A 24,789-nucleotide genomic window follows, 5' to 3' on the forward strand; every position below is an offset into this window, starting at 1 on the left:
CACGATTTGAACTTAGAGTGAAAGTAGTAGGCAATGACTCCACACTCCAGTTCAGCAGGTGGAGGTAATGTACCACTAAGCTCGTTTTCCAACAGACGAAGAAACTCCGCAGAAGAAGAAGATCGCCCGTGTCTTCTTTATGACCGCTCACTTTTAAAAAAAAACTCACAACATGCTTTCTGATGACGTAAATATTCCGCGACTCGCCTCCGGTAGCAAGTTCATTTCAAACAAGCGTGACTCCCTGCGAGTCGATGTTCAGATGTAGATACTTGTTTTTTTGATGTATCAAAGACTTTAGTGCTTTAGTGTATTTCATACCAAGATGACGTCACTGCCGCAGAAGCGTTACTACCGACAGCGAGCTCATTCAAACCCGATGGCATACCACTCGTTCGAGTAGTGAGTGATGTCCATGTGTCTGACTTCTATACATTACACACTTATCTTCTTTAACTTGTCATTCCCAAATGTGTTTGTATGAATATAGAAGTGGATATAGAAGTTGAACTTTTTTTGTAGTGGTTCAGGGTATTTGTTTCAAGCGGATTTGAAGATGTTTGACCTAAGAAATCTGCAGTAGCCTGCAATCATTCTGTAGAATCTACTGTGAATCATACACATAATAACACACTGTCAGCTGCTTTCTTGTTTCGACTATTAACAATTCCCTTTATCCTCCTCAGTCCAGTGTGTCCTGAGGAGATGAACTGGTCTGAGCTGTATCCAGACGTCTTCACTGGAAACCCTTCTGAGATTGAGTCCCCCAGGGTTGAGTTTGCAGACATTGGATGTGGATACGGGGGGCTTTTAGGTACTGATGTGACCCTATGCAGAGGTTTTCAAATGTATAATTATTTTTCTATGTGGACCTCTTGTCCCCTTTATTCACATCACTGATGTCGTTCTCTTCACTTTTCTCCAGTGGAGCTATCTCAACTTTTCCCAGACAAGCTCATGCTAGGCCTGGAGATCCGAGTGAAAGTGTCTGATTATGTTCAGGATCGCATCCAGTCACTCCGTGCCTCTGAGCCAGGAAAGTACCAGAACATTGCCTGCCTTCGCAGTAATGCTATGAAATACCTCCCCAACTTCTTTTCCAAAGGACAGGTAGGTTGTGATCTTTGTGATATTGCTGCATAAAAATAAAATGAACTGTGACAGTGCTGTTATAAATGTTATTTTTCAGCCTTAAAAGCCCCACAAGCTTAAAAAAAACACTAGTTTCTCTCTTTTTAGGTTAGAACATCTGTAAATATTCACTATGCACTTTTATGTATGTATGTATTGAAATATTACCACAATGAAGTTCAAATGTCTTTTCACAGCCCTGATTGACTCAAAGCTAATGAAGGAAGAAATCATTTAAATAGTTTTGTTCCTTGACTTCACACAGTCGATCACTTTATTCCCTTTATTGTCAGTGTTATGTCTTTTATTGCCCCATCCAACCCATGTGTACAGTCTTAAAGCTAGGAGTTCGCACATGTCAGTCATGTTAAAAGAATACTTTTTCTTGCACATTAACACTCAGAGCCCAGTAACTAATCACACCTCAGTTTGTTGACAAGCTTATGTTAGCATTGCAAATTCATGCAATAGCACCAGCAGTTATCACGATTATTCCTTGTGTTCCGTTCTGGTATGTTGTAGTGCAAAGGCCTCTCTCAAACTAAATCTTTTGGCCTTATAAAAAACAGAGGTACATTTATATAAATTGCAGCTTACGTACAAATAAGGCCTGTGGTGGTAGCTCATCTGCGGTGGCCTGTAATGACCTTCAATGAAAACTTGACAGTCTGTCCTCACACAGCCAGGGCTATAAGAATAACAGCCCAAGCGTTTCTGACTGAAAAGTAATTACTTTCCTCATGTTTAACATATGGACTGAATTAATTTATACGGATTGCTCAATAAATCCAGGATTTCCCAACAATGGGGTCATTGACTGACCCGCAAGGCATCGCGTCAGCTGAGTGTAGAGCAGTGCATTCATCCGTTCCAATTAGCTGCGGTAATCTATGACTTGTTAAAACTCGCATTAGATTACACAGTGGGCTTAGTGTACCAGGGTAAATTTAGGTACCCTGGATAAAAAAACCTTGACCTTAAATGCCCTGAGTGAGTTTAAATTGAAAACTGAACTAGGGCAACACTCTGTGACATATAGAATATAAATGCTACAGGAGTTTACTGTAAAAACCCATGCCCCGATTGGATGTTGTTTTTGTAATCTAATATAATGTCTCAGATTATTTCTTGTAAAGCCAAACTTCAGGCCTGTTGCCAGGCTGAGATTGAAAATGTTGACATCAAAACAGAACATTTGAAAGAGTAGGTTAGCTTGGTTTTCTTGGGGCTTTAACTGCAGCTATTGACTGTGAATAATTTTACCAGGGAGGAACATTTTCCAACTTTTCTAATAGTTGACTCTTGCTCACGATCGGCGAAAAACTGTCTTCAGCCATATTTTCAAAGCAGAAACATGAGAAGCGACCACCTAGACAAGTGCTCAAAATCTAGTCCAAATCCTTCTCACATGCATGATGTGTTTCAATTGTTCAAGCAGCAAATTCTGAAGGCCCGTAATTCTTTTTCTTTTTTTTCCCCTCTTTGTATCTTTTGTAACATTAAACAAAGTCGGAGGTGTGAAGGTTTTTCCACCTTCCATCAGCACTGACAAGGCCCCCGGGGCTGCGGCAGTCCCCACTGATTAAACCCACATCTTTCTGTCTCTACCTGACATTATTTATTTGAACTAATAAAAATGACTTGGATGGTTTTTAATGTATCAGTCAGACTAATATCAATGGAGCCTTCACTCCAACTCCTGTCAAAGACAGAGACACAGGGGCACTTTATGGGAGGGGAATTCCAGTTTTGCAATCCTTACTTTTTTTTTTAAATACCACAAACTATAATGAGGGCCACTTTTGATTGATGGCAATAATACATTTTACCATGGAAGTATCAAAGTAGATACACAAACTTTTTATCATTTGATCTATTACGTGGGCAGTAATAACTAGAGAGTTTTTGCTTATTCTCTGCTAACTTTACTGTTTTTTTTTTGTCATGTAGCTCAGTAAGATGTTCTTCCTCTTCCCTGACCCTCACTTTAAAAAGACCAAGCACAAATGGAGGATCATCAGTTCCACATTGTTGGCGGAGTACGCCTACACACTTAGAGTCGGGGTATGTGCATCATTAACATTTACTGCATGTGTGCTGAAATGATTACACAATCGACAGATATTTTATCAGCCACCATATTGTTACCACTTTGAGTCAGTCAGTCAACATTTACTGTTTTCAGCTTCTCAAATGTGAGGTCAATGTTTAAAGATTATTTATACTGATGTTAGAGTACAGCCTTTATGGGACTTTTCACAAAGTGTATCACTCCGCCTCAGCCGGGTGTTTCGGAATAGTGTTAACAAAGTTTATGTTTATTAATCTAGCTGGTACTGTTGAATCAAAAAATAGACCATTATTTAACAGCCTCATGATAAATAACAACAAACAAATGTACATTACACTTAGTAGCTGGTCTGTGGTAGCCATGGACACAAACTGCACAAAAGACTTTCATACTGTAAGATGGTGTACTCACAAAATTGGAAAAGTACTTATGCAGAAAAAAATTCACATTTAAAAAGAAAAACGTGCATACACCTGTTCCTGCACACCTTTACTTTACACATCCCAATAAACGTGTCCCAGAGAGGCTCGGATCCACTACGCCCCGGGCCTCGACTGCTGAGGGGCGCCAATCTGGCCGCGTCCTCATCAGCGCTGTGCTGGATCACAGAAGGAGATGGAAAGAAGAATACAATGACAGATATTTGCAGTGAATTCAAAAGAATGAACAACGTTCTCTGTGAAAATAGTTGCACATTAAAAGATCGTGTTAACCTCAACTTACCGCATCGTTTCACATTCTAAGTATGACATCCGAATTGCTGTATAGCTGCTGCGTTTTGCTTATTGCACGCTATTTGCTTGCACAATGCGACACCATATTCAGCATGTAAGTTGTTAGCTCATTGGTTGTTTTTGTTTCAAATGAATACAATTGTTTCAAATAGCAAGTTAGCTCAAATTTGAGAGGTTAATTCTTCTGCTACCACTCAAACAAGAAGGAGACTTGTTTCATGGACCAAATAGCACTGAAAATCTCCAAACTTTTGTTAGCATTACAGCAATTTACCTCAACCGCAATATTTAACCTGTACAGAAATCTAACAATCCAGATGAATGAAAATGACCAAATAGTGTTTCCCTCAGATGGTTGACTTTTGCACACACCCAGCTGCCGCCTGTCAGAGCAACCAAGGGACACTGGAACAGGGCGTGAGCCCCAATGGAGGTTTTTGGGAACAATGGAAGGCTTGTGTCTAAATTTGGCTTCATCGTTTTTCCTCTGGTGTGTGCATTGATGCATGTTTGAGCGACTGTGTGTATATGCTCTACAAGGCCTTAAGCATTGGCACTCAGCCATACCTGTGCTGGTGGGTGGAGAGGCTGTCAAAAAACGCTCATTTACAGAGGCACCTACTTCCAAAAATGAATCTCAGTCCATCGCTTATTAGGTAATGTCTTTTAAATCAGACCACACCTGAACGAGACATCAGACGACCTGTCTCTGTTAGCCTGCCTTCTCTAAGCGGAAAAAAACAAACATATTTGCAGTTTTGCAATGCTGTAGAAATCGGTGCCATTGCTGAATTTTCAAAGAAATCCTTTTTCTAGTGATGTTATCTGCAAAGTAAACTAAAGGGACATAGGTGATTACCCTCTGTGTTGTCTCAGGTTATTTTCATCTTGACCATTGCTCTGCAAAAGTGATGCAATAAACCATTTTACTCCGAAGCTGAGAAGATAAAAAAGAAATATTAGAAAAGAAAATGATCTTTTTCTGTTATTATTTTTTATATATCCTGTATTTATAAATGCAGCGGGTTTGGTTTGGTCAATACATTGATCAAGGTTATGCCAACAATGAAGCTTTGTTAACTTTTTTTTTTCTTTTTCCTAGAACTGTGTTAATAACCTCTCTGCGTGTGTCTGCTCATGTCAGGGTTTGGTGTACACCATTACAGATGTGGACGAAGTGCACCTCTGGATGGTGAAGCATTTCACTGAACATCCTCTTTTTGCACGTGTGCCTGATGAAGAACTGGTGCGTTCACATGCAGCTTTTAATGCCTGCTTTTGCAGTTCATCAACAATATGTGATTTTTTAAATCTGCATTCTGTATGAAAATGAGGTCAAACTCACAATTTGAAAATAGTTTTACATTTTTATAGGAATTATGTTTTTACTTTAACTCATAAGTAAATAATTTGGATGAATGGTTTGCCCCACTGTTAACCTTTGTAGGCACACCAGATAAATTACCTCAATAAGCTAACTTACTTACTATTTGAAACTCTAAAGAGTGTCTCCCCAACAAAAATGTACTTTCCTTTAAAAATATTTTCATGTGTTAATTTATGAGAGCATAAAAGCAGTAATGGTAGGTAAACTATACTCCAGAGGCCGTATTCATAAAGTACAAAGACTTGCTCTTAGTTATGAAATTCTTAAAGCATTTTTAGAATTTTGACATTTTCTAAGATTTCCTCTTGAAGGTAGGACTAGATCCCGGTAAAGATCAGAGTTATTCAAAATGCCCTAAAGACAGCTCCTAAAGTAAGAAACTGTTAGGTGAGTGAGGAGGACTTTTAACAGGCTTAAGAGTTTCATAAGCAGAGGACGAAGTGGCGAGAAGGACAGAAAGAACAATCACAGCTCTGTCACAGCCTCATATTAATATCAAATAAATGAAGTACTAAAATGACTTAAAGCAAATACATATAAGGAAGCAGTCGCACACAGAGAACAAAGGGAGTACAGACGTGAGTCTTGACTGAGAAATCACTTTGTATTAAGTATTAGTATCTAAGGGTGCACTCACACTAGACCCAGTTGCCCTGTACTGTACCAAGCATGATTGTCCTTTCTCCCCAGCTGACTGGTTTTATGTCATTTTTAGCACCCCCTATGGAAAAAGCAATAACTCATCTCTTTTCTGGTTTTATCCTGAACATGTAAAATGAGTGTTTTTCATTTAAAAAAAAATCTCTCCATGCTTTCTTTAAACTGGTTTCAGACATTTAAATTAACTCTATAAAAAAATAACTCTGATGGTTAACTATGCTTTTGTAGGTCATAATGGGGTATCAGCATTAATGTCAATCTGATTCATATACAGAGAAAAGACTCCTCACATGAGCTTTAAACAAATGAACGATTCAACAACGAGGACTGTTTTGGTGTTTATTGTTTTAATTGATTTTTATTTTTAATAAACTATCCAAGTGAGTTTTAAATGCCACTGAACTCCTTAATGTAATTATGTTATTACTTTTTTTTGACAGGATGGTGATGTCATCATTAGTCGTTTGGGCACCTGCACAGAGGAAGGAAAGAAAGTACAGAGGAATGGAGGGAAGAATTTCCTCGCAGTTTTCCGGAGGGTTGAGGATTCAGTTTAAGACCAAACAGTTTGGACATGTGGTGAACTGAAATAATGGTCTAATGGTCAAATACAGCTGTGGAGGGAAGGTGCTGCTCTGTGGAGCTGGAGGCTGTAGCTTCTTCCCCAAGCAGATCAAAAATGTTTTCTGGATTTAACAGGCCAACATGACATCATTAGCCTACAGAGGATGTTTTTTTTTTTTTTTATTAATGTTTCTATTGTATTCTTCAGCTAACTAAATACAGCAGAGAGGAAGTCAATCATGAATGGATCTTTAGATCTCAAGACAAACTGATATTGTTAAGACTGTTTATTTTTTCTGTACATTTTTTGGATCTTTTTTGGTTTCTTCTACAAACTCCAAAGTGCTAATAAGGTTTATCTATAAAGCTGAAAAGGATTTTAGTAAAAGAAAAAGTCAGTCATGTATTTTTTTCAATTGTGCCATGTGCTTTGTTTTGCAGTGTTTGGGGTTTTACAACAGAGTCCGATAGAGCTGCACTAAATCAAACAGCAGCGTCTATTTCCTGCACAGTTATGTAGTTATGCAATCTTTTCTAATCCATCTTCAAAATGCAGGGCCTTGGTATTCAGGAATAATTTGAAACCTTTTTGGAATTACTCAAACTTACACTCGATGATATAATGGAGTGTTGGCTTCATGCTGGTTATTCAGGATATTGGCAGCCGAATCTAAAGTGGATTAGACTGAAATGTTTGCCAACAATTTACATCTGGCTTGTTTGCTGTGGGCCATTTTGTGCCTTAAAAAAACCTGTTGGACATTTAAGTTCTCTCTCAGGTTTCTCTCATGCAATTGAAATGTTATTCCCATATTTGATTTCACAAGTTGATTGTTGTTACTTTCACGTTTAATGTTATCCAAATCCGTTAGTTTCAGCCATTAGCCGTCTCTGCTGAAACCAGTGAAACTGTTTTCCTGTGCTGGTTTTATGATTGAAGCTGTATATTACAGGTTGGTGTTTCTGTGTGTATATATATATATATATATATATATATATATATGCCTCTTGCCCTCTTCTCAAAGTGTTAACTGTATTTATTTAACTGTTTTCTAACAGAAACAAGGGCAGCTGGAAGCTAACTCATAAGCACTTAGTTTACATGACTGTGTAGACTGGTGATCTTGATCTTGATTTGCAAGCACAGTGATAGCAGACGCTGCCATCACTGTGTGTGGGTAAAAGTGTAGCTTTAGGTCAGTGATTCTCAACCCGAGGCTCTTGAGCCACATGTGGCTCATTTGGGACTAGTTGTGGCTCTTCTCATACTCAACGTGGCTCTTAAGTCTAACAAGGCTGAGTACCACTGCTTTAGGTGCTGTTGATGGTCAAAAAACTAGAAAAGTGCTATATAAGTGTATCTTCATCCAGTGTAGTCCACAGTTAAAACAACGACTTAAGCTTGATAAAGTCCCAGTGTGTTACAAGTTACACCAGTGGACACCTGCCTCTATAAACACAGTCACAAACTGTTCCAGCTTTCAATTCAATTCGGACACCAGATGCAAAGAATTCTTTGTGTATGAAGCCACATCCTCATTGCCTTGCTGGAGTTGCCAAATGCTAATCGTTAATTTTCTCTTTCTTTGGTTTCCCAGCAGCTCATTTAGTTAAATCTTTGGTTTGATGACCTGGTGGTACTAAAATGTGAAATGATGTACTCTGGCTGACTTGAATGGCTTTGTCCTCACATGGTTATAATCAGTGAAAACAGAACAGCGGCGCTCCGTCAACATCAACATTCATCAATTTAATGAACTAGACTGTTGAACATTTTAACACCATGAAAACAGTCGAATACTTCCTTCCTGTAGTTACCAAAGAATATATGTAGACTTCAGGGAAAGTAGTCGGATACTTGAGCTTGAAAGTTCATTCTTGACAGAGCAGTCGGCAAAATAATCCTCGGCTCAAGGTTCAATTACTTTGAGTTTTAGAGCTTTCGACCACATGTCTGAAGTACTCCTCAGCAAATAGGGCTTTACCATTTAAGGCTGCTTTGTTGTTAGTCTAAGTGACTCGACACTATCTCCCTTCATGACCTATGAACAAACGTCTGGCCCATCCAAGACCAGAAAATGTGGTTTATTTAAGAATAAATAATTTATCCTTTGAATCCGAGAATGTACTTATCATGGGTACAGATGACCATAGAGTGAGGTTGACTAACTATCAAAACTTTAATTATTTCATCATAACCTGGAATTGTTTAAATGGAGCAGAACAATTCAGAGTAAGGAAAACCGAACAAATGCTGCTGCATGAGTGAGCATGTATTTTACATTTTCATCGTAAGCTATGTAGATGGACTTATGCCTCCAGGCACAAGTAGACTAACTCTGTTTTGTACTGTACCTTTAGGTGTATTGAAAGACGAGAAAATTAAACAAACTGTCAGAATCCTGAAAAACTAACCGCCAAAAGGTGGCTGCATAATGGCAGAGTGCCAATAACGCCGGCTAAGTATGCAGCAGTAAAACATTTTCAAACATTTTAGATACTTTTATGAGTTCTTCAATTCCTTTTTGACATTAACTAAAGTTTTCCAGAGTCTGGGTTTTTCTATCACTGAGGCATGTGCAGTCCTGCTTTTAACCACCATCCCCTGCAGCAGCACGAGGCCTTCAAACCTGCAGTGTCCCATTTCCACACTTATAATAACAATAATAATAATACATTTTATTTAAAGGCGCCTTTCAAAACTCTCAAGGTCACCTTACAGAGCAGAGATAAAAACAACAAATTAACATTAAAAACACAAAAAACACAAATGTACAGGATGTAAAAGGAGTTATGAGAACAGGTGGAGAATGATCAGACTGAATAAGCCAGTTTCAAAAGATCTGTTTTGAGATGAGATTTGCAAATGGAGAGAGAGTCGATATTACGGATTTGTGGTGGGAGGGAGTTCCAGAGGTGGGGGGGCAGAGCGGCTGAAGGCCCTGGACCCCATGGTGGACAGGCGGGCGGTTGGTGCAGTGAGTTGTATGGAAGAAGAAGACCCGAGAGTGTGAGTAGGTGTGTTGATGTGCAGGAGTTCAGAGAGGTAAAGCGGAGCAAGGTTGTGGATGGCCTTGAAGGTGAGGAGCAGAATTTTGAAGGTGATGCGATGTTTAACCGGGAGCCAATGAAGCTGCTATAGGACAGGGGTGATGTGATTCATAGAGGGCGTTCTGGTGATGATGCGAGCGGCAGAGTTCTGGACCAGTTGAAGCTTGTGGATGGACTTGAGAGGGAGACCAAAGAGAAGGGAGTTGCAGTAGTCAATGCGGGATGTAACCAGGATGTTGACGAGGATGGCAGTACTGCTGGGAGTGAGGGACGGGCGGAGGCGATTAATATTACGAAGATGGAAATAAGAAGACCGGGTGACATTATTGATGTGAGCTTGGAATGATAGTGTGCTATCTAGGATGACACCCAGACTCTTAACATGAGGGGAGGGAGATAAAATGTAAATAAAATAAATAAAATGTATTATATATAAAGGTGAGGTGAGCTGTCTCCCACTGTGTAAAGTCTTTGTGCTAAGCTAAGTTAGCAAGCTGCATGCATACATTCACTGTACAAACATACAGTAGGGCTTCAAGCAGGAAGCTAAATAAGAAAATATACATAAATGTAATTAATAATGAACTATTAGGCCTTCTTTAAATGTCTTATCTTCCCCAGTCTTTCTTTATCTCCCAGACTTTTTCAAAGCCTTTAATACTCTTCCAGGCAACACCCCTCAACACAAATTGACAAAGGGATCTCTAGCTGTTGACACTCACTGTTTCTAACTGAGAAGACTCGTCATTTATCATGGGGTATGGTCTCAGGTTTGATCCTTTTCTACATTCATAAACAGATGGCACAACATTAAATACTTCTTGGGAAGTCACAGGCACTTAACTCAATTTCTCTTTCTGATACTCAGGTTGAGGCGTGCATCTCTGCTCCCTGGTTAACATATCTAGCTGTGCCTAAAATAAAAACCCCATCCTCTAACTAAACTCAACCCAGCTTGGGAACTTCCAGAGAAAATCCTGACTCCCACATCATTAAAAATCATGAGAGAATCTCCACAGCCACAACAGTGCAAATCTGCCATTCTGCAGGCTAAGATCCTTCCTCACTTGGGAGTCTTGGGTCTGGACTAATGAGAAACTTCCTCTGACTTGAGTTTAATCTTTTTCAACTCAAAGAAAAATGTTTCTCTTGGCCTCCAGTCTATTCATATGTTCACCATATACTGCATGGCTTACTGTGGCAACAAGGAAAAGTATGTCCCTTTGTGCTAGAGCCTGTGTTAAAAAAGCTCCTCAACCACAAACCATCATCAAAAACCTGCTGGCTCCACTCTGGCTGAAATTACTTTCTACTGGAGGCAAAACTGAAGAGCTTTTTCAGACTCATTCAGTCAAAAAGTGCTGACTCATCCTTCCAAAAAAACATCTCCCTGAAAAAGCAGAGTAGGATTTCCTGGCACAACTTCACCAACTACCGAAGTGCATGAAGAGTGAGAGGCTTGGAGAAGTCAAAAAGCTCTAGCAACACTTGTAGTATGAAGATCAACTTTATTAACAAATTAGACGGACGTGTTTCAACTTGTGGCCTTCATCAGGGTCAAAAACCATCTTCAATCACTTTTTTGTCCCTGATCAAATTGCTTTTCTTTTATTTGCCTTGTGGCTATCAAACCTCTAATAGCCTGGTGGCAAACCACACCCTTTGAGGAAATAATTTCTAGTATATTAAAATGATTGTTAGTGGGGTCATACTAAACACTACAGTTTTCTGTATTGGTTGTCTTTTTTTTGTCCCGCTGACACAAGTAAATGATTAACAGGAAATAAGATTCTTCCAAGCTTCGAGTAAGCGTTGCTGCTGATGGACTCCAGAAATGATGTTTCAGTGTTTAGCAGCTGCAGCTCTCTAACCGTTTACACCTGTTTCTTATGACATCACGACTGATCATTATTCAAACCAGCTTACATCAGATGACCAAGCTATGACAGTGCCAAGTATTTACCTGTGATGTCTAGACTGCTGCAAGATGGCTTATAGGTTAGTCTGAATCTGAACTTTGTCCTCATGATAATAGAGTCAATAAGTAAAGTGAGAGCAGTACTTGTTACATTTCCTCACAGAAAACAATATATGATTGTCATTCCTTTATATTAAGTCAGTGTTAATTCTTACTTCTGATATATTTTGTCACTAAGAAACAGTTACAGTCATAACTATCAAACTTGTTGAAAGGAAATTCTACACGAGAGTCTCCTGTTGTTAAGAAGCCAGTACTAGAGATAAGACTGCAGACTGAAAACAAACTTCAGAAGGAAAATATCTAAAGCAAAGAGACATGTATGATAAAGAAAAACAGCAAAGATTCTGCCGTCAGGGTTTTATACCCATACAAAGGTCAGCCACTTGTACCTAAACTTGCAGGGCCACAGCTGCAAAACGTAAACAAGACTGTGATTGAACAATGATAATTAAATTGTATGTTTCATCAGTCAATGTATATACTACATTAGGCCTGCACCTGTTGCAGACATCCCATGAACGAAGACAGCCACTCTTTGAATGCTGTCATAGTGGTGGACACATATCATATACACCTACAATGAAAACATCTCACTCGTCTGATAGAGAACATTTGGTATCCAGATGTGCTCTTAATTTATCAGGTGCCATTTACCACACCTTAAACACTTTTTACGTTATTAACATGAAAGTGTTTTCTGCAGTCTTACTCAATTACCGTGTACGGCAATAAAAATCATTATTAAGTAATTGAATTGCTCTATTTTTTTCTTCATCACCACGTTCTCATATCCTGTGTGCTCACAAGCAGCTGTTGGGCTTTTGGCCAGTGTTTTTAGTAACACAGTGCGCACCTCAACTCTTTTGTTTATTTGTGTAGTGTATCTGGATACATCTAAAGCATCATAAATGTGTCTAAGTGGTATGTTGAACTATGAACACTGCTCATACTCACTCACTCATTGTAAGTAGCCGGCTCAGAAAATACGCTACTAGTAGTAGAGTACCCTGAGCCAGTCTCACCAACCCAAGTTACAGACATAGTTGTAACACTTTGAGTGTGCTTAATGCAGTAATTCTAAAATGCAGATTGTTGACCCGAGAGAACGGAACTATTATTAGGTGAAAACTCTTGAATTTTTTGAACAGGCTACTCATATTTATGTCAGGGAACAACCAAATAGGTTCATTGCTGCAACCCTGAAGTCTAAATAGATTTCCCATACATGTTTAAATAAATAGTTAAAAGCATTGGATAAACTGTTGAAAGAGTGAAGCTAGAGTGAAGTATTTGAGCATAAAATAATGTAGAAAAAGTTAAGATATTGTAAGTTAAAAGGAACTTCAAATAGGTACGTATGTGTGCCTTTGTCAATATTAAGATTCATTTGGAGGTAGTAATGTAAAAAAAACTTTACCAAAGCTACAGAAACAGAAAAGGAAACAATTCAATGTTTGGGGGAAATTGATTTAATGTTCAATGCATTTAATTAATCCTCCATAATAAGAACAGCAAGGATATACAGTAAGCAGAAAGATTTCATACCAATGACTTGATGCACATATGGTTGACCATGTAACACAGTCATCCAATCACCATAGAAAGCCAAAACTAAACCATCCTCACCAGCCTGCTGAGTGAGGGAAAACACACTTGCTCATTCATCTGCACCTCTGTGTGTGTGTGTGTGTGTGTGTGTGTGTGTGTGTGTGTGTGTGTGTGTGTGTGTGTGTGTGTGTGTGTGTTTCTGTGTAGTATATGTAAAGGCACGTTGATACCACCCAGACCGGCAGACTGAAGCCATGAACTTTAACACACTAGTCTGGGAATATAGCTGCCTCTGGGCACTGGGCCAATACACAAAGGGGGAAATACCTCTCAGGCTACCCTGCTTCACTGTATAGCATGATCTACAACTGGGCCACATCAGTTCACACTGTGACACAGCAGCACAAAGAAGTCATTCTTTCTTTCTCTCTTTTTTCACAATCAATATTAATCCCTCATTACTCAGGAAAGGCCAGATTAATTTGAAGAAGGAGTTCAATTTGTGTCAGCTTCTTGTGTGGTCGTCAGCCTGCCTAACAAGAGCCTAAACATGAGCATCTGAGCCACCGTGCCAGAGGAAAATGTGAAAATATTTGCATCTTTCTTGAGAAAACAAAGACTAACAAGACAAGAAAATCTGATTGACATATTTTAGATTACCATGCCAGATAAATGTGCAATTCTGAAAAGACAGATGGAAAAAAAAAAAAAAAAAAAGATCCCATCAGCATTTTGCAAAAGCAATTTGCCTTGATTTGTTTGCGGTGTATTGAGTCAGACTTCTCAAGACACAGGTCACCTTGTTTAAAAGTTGTTTATGTGTTCATGTAAATTTCAGAGGTCAGTGTTTATCTCCCCCTGGAAGGTCACTGTTTATCTCACCCTTAAAGATAACTCTCCATCTTCCACTTAAGAAGTCGCGTGTACATGTACGTGTACTTGTACTCTCGTGTATGGACGTTTTCTGACCGGCCAGGATTGATCTTTGCTCCATGCTGCTCTTTAATCCTCATAACTCAGCATCAAGTCATCATTTTTCTTATTTGAAGCACAAGTCTGATTCACATGTCCTGGTCAAATATGATGAGTTCATATGTAGTGATTGCTAAGGCGTTTTATAACTCTTCCAATATAACCCGATTCACCTCTAGGGTGTAGGGTTATATAAGAAGACCACTGGAGGTGAGTGTGATCTGTACGATTTATTTTTGGTTGATTTATTTTGGTAGGATCATCTCTGTGCAACCTTACCTGGTTTAGTTATGTCACAGTCTTAACGCTGCTTTTCATGTTAGTCATATTTTGTCAAATATTCAGTTTTATATTTCAGTTTTCAGACCTCTGTGTTAGTCTGCATCAAGAGCGCTGTAAGGCTGGGTTGAAGCAAGATTGTACCTGTTTTACTTTCTTTCTTTTTTTTTTGAGAAATATTTCCACTTTAATGGATAAGACCCCTGAAGAGAGGAATGCAGCAAAGGACTTAGGTCAGATTCAAACCAGTGGCCACTGCGACGCGGACTGCAGCCTCCGTACTTTTGGAGCGTGACATAACCACTAGGCACCTGAATCCTCTTCCCACACCAAGCCTGACTCAGAAAATAAAACCATGCCCCAAAAGGGGCAGAGGTTTAAATCTTCTTCACCATATCCCATCCACTAGCTCCTTCAAATCAAAATGTCTTGAATCATTTCAGGAGTGATCCTTTGACCCAGCATTAGGCTTGTCATAATGATCATGATATTATGATCAAATCTTTTTCACATCATACGAATATAGAAAAACACAACAATGTATTTTTTTTTCTTCAAGAAATTGTTGTAAGCTGCAGGCGCCAACTCATATTTCTTTACCCTCCAGGCTGCACATTTCTATACCTGTAAGGGCACTAAGGGAACATCTGAGTATTTGTTTTCCATTGCCAGTCTCTAAATATAACTTAGGATGCTGGGAAGTTGTGTTGCTACTCCAGCCTTTTGGGTTCACTGTTAAGTCCTCCCTGGCAATCTTTGCTTTTTGTTAAGTGTTTTCTAGGTCTAGGTTTAGTTTTGAGTCAGTCACTTGGCAGCAGTAGCTAAGTTCATCTTTATGGTGCATTATTTAGTTAAGGAAACTTGTTTTGGCTCTATACTATTTCTTTGCTTTTCACCTCCCCAATCTATTGCTTGCAATTTTTCGGTTATCCTTCTTGGATAATTTTAAGACGCTCCTGGGTCCACACCTGCAACCTACTCCCCCCTTCTCCTGACAGCAGTGGTGTAGTGCAGGGTATACGCAGGTATACGTATAACCACTTATTTTTCAGTCTCCATAGGGTAAACCCACTTCTAAATCTCCTCTGATTTACACCACTGATTGATTGACAATACTAGTATGCTGCAAAAAATGTTCCCTGATGGTGAAGGGATGACTCTCCTTACTCCAATTTGCTAGCACACACAAACTAAATATGTTGGAGTAGTCTTATGACACTGTTTATAACAGAGGCTGTTTATCCTCTGCTGGACGGACCACTTAAAAAAAAACATTTTGGGGAAAAATTAAGACTATATCCACTTTTTTAGGCACTACTACACCATTGCCTGACAATACCTGCTACTGTAGGCATTGGTATCTGGTTACAGACCTTTTATTAATTTCTATTCTTATCATAACTTATGATTTATAATGGTACTTGCCCGATATATTTTTAGAGGTTTACCCTCAACGATGAATGTAAAACTACAGTTTAAAGCCAACAGGAAGTGGTACTCTGACATTGCTGTAGTGACCATACTGAGGAGCTCTCTGACAGTGCCTGGGTTCTGTATGAGGTGTCATTAGGTGACAGCACTCCCCCTGCCTTTGCTGTAATTGCAATGCAACAATTAATTACTGTTATTGATATCATGTTACTTATATGGTGATGATGATGATGATGTTGGTCTTGGATGATTTTTACAGTTTTCTTATTTTCTTTTCCTCTTTCTTTTGTTTCTCTCTCCACCCATCTCACCCATCCCCCCCTCACAAAGCATGCACCACCAGAGAGCCGATCAAAATATTCACACACATCCACACTCAAGCATCCTACCAACACAACACACTTTTTTACTCTCATATACCTCAGTCTCCCAGGTCTCTGGGTCTCTGTGTTGATTTTGAAAGATAATTTTCCTATAAGACTTCCTCTGGTTTTGTTTATCTGTCACATATTCCATCTAGAATTAACTAAATTAAACTTATTTGTTGTATTAGTTTTCAGAATTATAACAATGATTGAAGTGTAAATTCAAAGCTGCAGGTCAAACTCACTCTACCATCAGGCTTCAGTATTTTACAGATTAGTTTGTCTGTCAATTATCTGTGTTTCTCTGAATCTTGGTGATCTAATATTTCGAGTAAGTGTATAAAATACAGGAATAAATGTCAGAGCAGGTTCTGAGTACGGCCCAGGGTTGTTACTTCATAGTCCAAACACATGGTGCTTTGGACAAGTTCCACTTCAAATGAAATCAGGTCAGGATTTTCTCCCTCACCAGGAAACCTACTCAGTCAGCAAAAGAACTGGTGGGTAAACAAAGAACCAGTAAGTCTGACAAAGACTCCGACTGTCGTCCTCGATTTCTCCAGGTTGAAATAATGTTCCACTGTCTCTGTTAATACAGGCCCCCTAAAAACGATTCCATCATAATGAGGCTGTTTATGATGCTTTGGCTAAATGGTCATTTGTGGTACTTTTTGGTTGTTTATTCAGCTGTCTGCTTGGGGTTTTGACTGGCCTACATTCAAGAGATCTATAATAACATTAGGCTTGGGGGTAAGTGATCCTTTAAGCACACAAGAAACCATCTCCACAAGTGCGTGATCTCTCTAAACAGTCAGAGAGCAAAGTGCTGCACAAAGAGCACAGATAAGCCCAAGAGAGCAGAAGAAAAGTTATATAGGCTATTATTTATTCAGGATCTCCACGTGTACTGGCCGGCTGGGATGGTCTAAAATCTGCACTCTGATTGGACACACCTTACTCTGTAGCCTACTCACGCCCTTCCCAGTCCCGATCCATGGGAGGGGGAGGGGCCTGGTCTGCATTAACATCCATGATTGGCCCAGGATAAGAAAATGTACAGCTTTATCCCCGCGGGTTCGAGAAGCAGGTCGTGTGCATTATAAATACAGCCTCCAGCCCGGGACAGCGAAATGAGAACGGATCGTTCAGCGCTCCATACTCATCACTGCGAGGAGGATGCTGCAGCAAGCTCTCAGAGTGTCCGGCCGAAGCGCCTTCCCCCTGGTCAAGTGGATGGAGAGGTGGGCTGAGGGCACAACAGCCGCTGAGGGGGGCAAAACCAAGGTGCAGACGGTGAGGACGCTGGACGAGATGCCCGGACCATCAGTCATCAGCTGCGCCTGGGACCTGTTCGCCAAAAGGGGGTTGTCACGGCTGCACGAGCTACAGGTAGACATGAATGAGACTTCAAAACATCTTGATATGATACATATATTTTGCTCCCCCTAATATAAATAATACATGTGCATCGAATAGACGATCAATAAAATATTGATGCGGGGTCGCCAGAGAGTGCCAGGGGGGTCGTGAAAACTTGGAGGGAAGAAAGTAAAATGGAACAAGAATAAAAACCGTATCACAGTATCTGTGACAATACAATAGTAAGGTTTCTTTTTAGATGTTATTAATGCATATTTAAATATACATCAATTTTTATGACAATCTTTCAGTAAAAAAGAACAACAGTGTTAGTTCAAGGAATTTAAGAAATGTTGGGGGGGGGGGGGGGTTAATGCTATGAGGTTAATGCTATATAGGGGTCATGTCAGGGTAAAGTTTGGGAACCACTGCATTAGGCTACTGATAACATAAGCCTAATTGATGACTGGTGGCTGCAGAAAAAAATCTAAAAGTTATAATAAGTTAGAACAGTTCTGACTTTATAGATTACTTTCTCTGCCCAGCAGATGAGTCTGGTTCTCCTCCAGGTTTTTGTCTATCAGTGTCTTCATTTTAAGCAGTGTGCATCCAGACATGATGACAGTCCTCTATAGTGTGAAGGTTTTTTTTCCCTTGAGGTTAATGTTGTTTCTTTTATGTCCCAGCTGGAAGGATTGCAAAAGTATGGATCCATGTGGAAGGCGCGCTTTGGCCACATCCTGACAGTTCATGTTGCCGATCCAGAACTCATAGAGCAGGTCCTGAGGCAGGAGGGCCACCACCCAATGCGTTCTGAACTCTCCTCCTGGAAGGACTACAGGAAGGTCCGAGGACACCACTATGGACTCCTGACGTCGTGAGTGTCTTTCTGCTATCACAGCATTTCTTCGTTTCGTATTTTGTACTCTCTCTTCCTCTTAACATACAGCTTAAATGATGCAATGTGGAAGAGAAAAAAAGTCACAACTTGCTTATTCAAATAATAAACGATACATTTCATTCCTTGGTGTTCATTTTATACGGAAGTTACCGTAAAAAGAGGGAACTGTACAACTACAGTCTTAGATTTCACAAAGTGATAATGTAATGTGATGTACATTACAATGTAATGCTGAGAAGTGTTAAAGGACTTAATTATTTACCTGCCAGTTGTAAACAATTGGCAGGTAAATCACTTAAAGTCTCAAGTTGTTTGCCGATTGACCAAAGTTAAGTATAAATCCTTGAAGCAGTACAACTGATATCACTCTAACACAAATATTTTCATTTTTTTTCTCTTTGTGTATGTGGCTAGTGAGGGGCAGGAGTGGCAGACAGTGAGAAGTCTCTTGGGAAAGCACATGCTGCCGCCGAAGGCTGTCGAGGCGTACGACAAGACTCTGAACTGCGTGGTCAGTGACCTCATCACCAAACTCCGGCTTAGCAGGACTTCTCAAGGCCTCGTCCCTGACATATCTCAAGAGTTCTACCGCTTCGGCCTGGAGGGTAAGGTTTCATATGTAGTCTGAGGATCAGAAAGGTCATGCATCACCACATGCATGTACCTCACAATGTCCCATGCAGGAGGCAATGCAATGCGATGACTGTGTCATTTTAAACATAACATGACCGTCAGTGCTAGCAGATGAATAATGAAACAGACCTGCCTAAAAGTGATGAAATATTAAGTGATGGAAAAATTGTTCAAAAAGTTAACTAAAAGTTTTGATCAAATAGGCAAAATAACTGATATTTTCAAAAGTTGGAGTTTGTTTTAATGAATGGTTAGAATTCAAGGCAAAAATATTAAGCCTGTATAAGCGGACAAAATTGTTTGCTTAACATGCTGAATTAATAGCTGAAATATTTCGCTTTAAAGAACGATTAAACATTTGAAACAGTTAGATAAAACTATTGGCTAAGTCCAGAATTAAAGAATACGCAGTTAAAAAAGTTTGCTCTAAGATTTAAGTAAGTTGGAATAATTCTCTAAATGAATATGAAACAGTTTATATAGTTAGCTAAACGTGTCGGCTAAGATGAAAGAGTCAGGTAACAGTAGAGTATAAACAGGTAAAAGAATTAGTTTGAAGTAGGCTAATGATTAGTTTGAATAGTGAACAAATAGTAATCAATAAATAGATGAAATAGTTCTCTTTAAGTGGTCAATAAACAATTAATTTTTTTATGAATGAACTTAATCTACAAGTCTTTTAGCAGGGAAATATTGTTAAAAATGTTCTGTTCTGTACTTTCCTTAATGGTTTACAGTTTTCATGAGTCAAAAAACTTTCTTATTTTCACATTTCATCCATGCAATTTATTGCATACTTAATTTTACAAAACCCCTTCAAAGACAAACTATTTGAGGAGGTGCATTTCATAATTAAAATGTAAAAAATATATTGCAACTATTCCTGAACAGTTGTTCTTGTTGGAAGAGAGAGAGAGAGAGGGGTTCATTCATTCATTCATTCATTCATTTTCCTCCCCTATATTTCCCCAGGCTAAACACAGTTTCAGTCCAGTGACTGTGTGGTCACAGCAGCGTTTTTTTTAACAGAAACTCTTCCACAGTTAAAAAGATGGTATTGTTGAGTCGAGGCTGGGCTGTGACTGCCCTGCTGACGTATATATTGCCAATAAACACACTCAACTGAACCTATGATTTGAAAACACTCAATCTTGCAAAGACCAGCTCTACATATTACATAATGTATCGTATATGCAAAGAGTTTAGTACTTTTTATAATACAGGTAAATGGCAGTGAGAGACATTTTACAAGTTGCCAGTTATTTCATTCCTTTAACATTCAAAGCAAAGTCGTTGTTTTTCTGTCAACCTCTATGCCATGTGTTTCTCACCACCACATTTCTTTTTATTCTGACAGGTATCTCCTCAGTGTTGTTTGAATCCAGAATCGGTTGCCTGGATGAGGTCGTTCCTGAAGACACAGAGCGTTTTATCCAGTCAATTAACACCATGTTTGTGAAGACACTTCTCACCATGGCCATGCCCAGCTGGTTGCACCATCTGTTTCCAAAACCCTTGAAAGTCTTTCGTCAGTGCTGGGACTACTTGTTTGACTTTGGTACGTCACATTTCTTGGTGTCAAAAATGTTTGAAAGCTCGTGCCTTCCTAGTAATCTGACAGTGATCATTTTCTCAAACATCGTATTTGATAGGCATTATTTTGAAAAGTAAAAAAACATGAAGATAACGGTAGAAACAATAAAAATCTGTAAAGACGGAACAAAAGATATTTTTTGCAAAGACTTACATGGATATTATAAGGAAGCATCATTCTATACTCAAACTGGAGATGTAGTTCAAGCTAGCAAAAAAAAAACATGGAGGTTGTACATACTGTATGCCTTCCATACTTCATGTGATTATTTTCAATCAGCCTGTCCTGATTTGACCTTTTGGTTTCAACTCAACACTGGTTTATCGCTCACTCACTCTGGCAGTACATTAAGACTTATCCTGATCTGAGACGTTTATATAGAACATGTTTAAAATAATCACGCTGGTGCAAACTGGAACAGGAAGCAGGAGATTAAAGTCTTTAACCCTCACGCACTACAAAATCATCTGCAAGCAAGAAGTCATGATGATTAAACTGAGGTTAAAATCAGACTAAAAGTAAAATGTTTTTTTAACCCAAATTAGGGAATCAGAGATCAGAAGTGTGTAAAGGAAGTCTATTTTCTTATCATCAGGAAATGAATGCATGGTTAAAAGCACCTAATAAGATGGATAATTTGATGTCCAACCATATGGAGATACACTAGCTCAGGACTGGACTGAAGCATCTATGTTCTGTAAGCTCACTGTGTTAACAGCCTCATATCTCTGTTCCACCAGCTAAAAGTCACATCGACCAGCGTCTGCAGGCTGAAGCAGAGAAGGTCAGCTGCGGAGAGAAGGTGGAGGGACGTTATCTCACCTACTATTTGTCTCAGACTGGGGTGCCCATGAAGACCGTCTACAGCAACATCACAGAGCTGCTCCTGGCAGGGGTTGACACGGTAACCATCAGCTTAGATTTTTCTGTCCCTTTTTTTTTTTTAACAAGGATCTGTCGTCAATCCTTCAGATTTATCAACCGTGATGTGTCCATTTATTTGTAAATTTGCCTTTCCAGATCTCCAGCACCCTGTCCTGGTCGCTGTATGAGCTGTCGCGTCACTCTGAGGTGCAGGCCTCACTACGGGACGAGGTGTTGAGCGTGATGGGAGGTCGAAGAATACCCGTAGCAGCAGATGTGGCCCGCATGCCTCTCCTTAAGGCCATAGTGAAAGAAGTTCTCAGGTATAAGACTCTTTACTGTGTCTGTTTACTTCTAGGACTCATCTAGTTTTGTATCTGCAGGTTTAATTGGACTAACATTGTTTAACTTGTGTTTTTCAGGCTGTACCCTGTCATTCCTGCCAATGCAAGAGTCATCGCAAACAAAGACATCACGATTGGAGGATACCAAATACCTAAAAATGTGAGTGTTTTGATAAAACTAGACCAACTTAAAATCTTTGATACGGTGTCACAGTAGATACAGGCAGCACAGTGCTAGGCTAAATCTGAATGTTATGGGGCGCAGGATAGCCCCATTTACAGTATATGTGAGCTATCGTCCTACAAGCGGATGTCCCGGGTTCAACTCCAACCTGTGGATCCATGTCATTTCCCACTCCCTCATTCCCGTCTCCTACTCGATCCAATTTCCTATCAATGGAGACATAAAGGCCCAAAATTAAACAAAAAAAAAGAAAAAGAAAGATATGCTTTAGTTTTATCTCTTTGAAATGCATCACATACTCTATCTGATGGTTTAAATCTCTGTGCAGACTCTGATCACCCTTTGCCAATATGCAACATCACGGGATCCGGCAGTGTTTCAAAATCCGGATAAGTTCCAGCCTCACCGATGGCTGAGCAAGGACCCAACCCATCACCCATATGCCTCTTTGCCGTTCGGGGTGGGAAAACGCAGCTGCATAGGTCGACGTATCGCTGAGCTGGAGCTCTACCTTGCTCTTACCAGGGTGAGTAAGCTGGATTTGAACCGTTTCTTTAAACTTTAGTATACATATCAACTTGTTTGTGGCTGGGATAAGTGACTGGAAAGTGGGGTTGTATTCATGGCTGAGTCAGCAGTTTGGTCATCCAAGGAAGAAGGCACTAAATGCACAATATAAATATCTTATTTTAATTATGTAACTCATTGTTTTGATTGTTTACCAGCAAATCCACTTTATCAGCTTTTCCCACAAATCCCTTTTCTTCATTTCCTCCTGGAATAATGAAAGAAACTAAAGGAAGGGGGATTTATTTAAACTGTTGTGCAAATCCAGTTATTTGAATCAGGGATTTCAGTAAAGAGTCACTTCTCTGCACTTAGCACCTGAAGAACACTTTATTTCGTCCTATTTCCTCTGGGATTAATAAAGTATTTCTGATTCTGATTCTTGCAGTATTAATCTTTTTTTTTTCTCTGTTTCTTGTTACATCAGATCCTCTTAGAGTTCGACGTGAAGCCAGACCCTAAGGGGATTTCCGTGAAGCCCATGACACGGACGCTTCTAGTTCCTGAAAATGTCATTAGCCTCCAGTTTATTGATCGATGACCTATTCTTCTGTTACGAGAACGTGAGCCTCTCTGCAGCAGGGAGCACCAGCAGGCGGAGTTATCATAGACACTGTGCGGCTGTTTGCAGGCAGCGGATCAAGTTCAAGAGCACACCTTAAACCTTTCACACTGTTGGCGGCCAAAAACGCTTTGTGTGTGTCACCCAGCATGCCAAGGTTGATATGTGGAGAATGACAAATTGGTGAAAAAAAAAAAAAAAAAAAGGGGGCTATGGCAACTCAGCACTGAGGCTTTCCACTGGGAGTGGTGTTTCTCAACCTTTAATTGTGTTTTTTTTTTTTTCTTATAAACTCACCATCATGCACTTATTTGCACTAGAAGCCTGGAGCAAACCAGTGAAATTCCTCAGTACTTTTCAACAGACAATCTTAAAAATTATTTTACTCTTGAAATGTTGAATTTTATGATATTTGTAAGCTCAATTGAAGCTCATGTTTTTCTGAATCTGGAAAGCTCCTCCCCCTTAACCAGATTAGAAACTGTGATCTTCTGCACTCTTAACTCAGCAATATCAGCAATTTCCTGTGTGTCCTGTACGTACAAATATTTAATTTGAAGAGCATTTCTGTAAATGTTCTCCTAGTATCCTAAGATGCACATGACATTTATCTTTAAGTAAATAAATCAGAGAATTAGGAGAATCTTAGGCTGGAACATGGGCATACAGTTTCTAATATCTCCAGCTCATACTGAGCCACTGTTAGAGATTTGTACCGTGTTCAATTTAGTGATCAAGGTCTATTTTTGAGTTGCTTATGGTGAAGTAATGTTTACTGATTGTCTCTTTATAAAAGGCAGCTCTTGAAATTATTTCTGTGTGGGAATGCATTTAAAATCCCGATCTGTCTGTTTGTCCTGAAAATGTATGCAACAATTCAACAGTGCAGCCCAATGCAAGTTTGTAAACCTACTGTAGTGCTATTACCCAGATTTTTAAATGTAAAACGCTTCAGTACCTGAGCTTTGTATTTATTATAATTTAACATATTTTGAAATTGTTACTGTAAATGTCATTAAAATGTTCAAGTTAAACTTTTTCCTGCCTAACTGATTTTCTTTGTCCTAGCCAAAAAACAATCCGGTTAAAATCAAATAGTGTCCCACTTTTGACGTGTTAATGTGAAGCCCACATGTATGTTTAAGAAATGAGATCCCCTCTTTCACAATTCTCTATTTACTTAAAGATTGCATGCTATCGTCTGCTTCAGATTAGGTTTTACTGATCAAACATGCTTGTAACAGTTGTAGGTCTGATGCAATTGCAAAGACACAAGGTACTTAGGCAGTATTTCAAAGAAATACTCACTGCACAGTTCCTGTGTGACATGACCTCATGGACTCTTATAGAGCAGCATCTGAAGGTCAATAGTTTGGAGAAAAAAAAAAACTCCATTGCTGTGCACATCACTTCTACATCAGGGGAAATAATGATGTTTCACCTTAAACTTCAGATCCCTTAATAAAAAAAAGAGCTCTTGACTTTATGCTCTTTCATGGTGTAAAATTAGGTCTAAAATCTACAATTCAAATTACAATCCTTTAATTCAAATTCAAATTCAAACCCTTAATCCCTCTTGAGGTAATTAGTGTGGAGCAGTCCGTACA

The 24,789-nt window shown here is 39.3% G+C and overlaps 2 protein-coding genes across 2 annotated transcripts; both read left to right on the top strand.

Moving 5' to 3' along the window:
- Window positions 1-175: 175 nt before the first annotated feature.
- Window positions 176-6,941, top strand: mettl1 (methyltransferase 1, tRNA methylguanosine). The gene is made up of 6 exons (XM_061042708.1): window positions 176-402; window positions 687-814; window positions 926-1,110; window positions 3,082-3,195; window positions 5,081-5,182; window positions 6,424-6,941. The coding sequence occupies exons 1-6, from the start codon at window positions 326-328 to the stop codon at window positions 6,538-6,540; spliced, it is 723 nt and encodes a 240-aa protein (XP_060898691.1). The 5' UTR covers window positions 176-325; the 3' UTR covers window positions 6,541-6,941.
- A 10,334-nt stretch (window positions 6,942-17,275) lies between these two features.
- On the top strand, window positions 17,276-24,216 carry LOC132977828 (25-hydroxyvitamin D-1 alpha hydroxylase, mitochondrial). Its single transcript, XM_061042709.1, has 9 exons — window positions 17,276-17,563; window positions 18,220-18,410; window positions 18,849-19,039; window positions 20,425-20,625; window positions 21,402-21,565; window positions 21,682-21,848; window positions 21,948-22,029; window positions 22,382-22,579; window positions 23,048-24,216. Exons 1-9 carry the CDS (start codon window positions 17,351-17,353, stop codon window positions 23,159-23,161), a joined length of 1,521 nt encoding a protein of 506 aa, XP_060898692.1. The 5' UTR covers window positions 17,276-17,350; the 3' UTR covers window positions 23,162-24,216.
- The last annotated feature ends 573 nt before the right edge of the window (window positions 24,217-24,789 follow it).

This window comes from Labrus mixtus, chromosome 7 (assembly GCF_963584025.1).
Source record: "Labrus mixtus chromosome 7, fLabMix1.1, whole genome shotgun sequence".
NCBI lineage: Eukaryota > Metazoa > Chordata > Actinopteri > Labriformes > Labridae > Labrus > Labrus mixtus.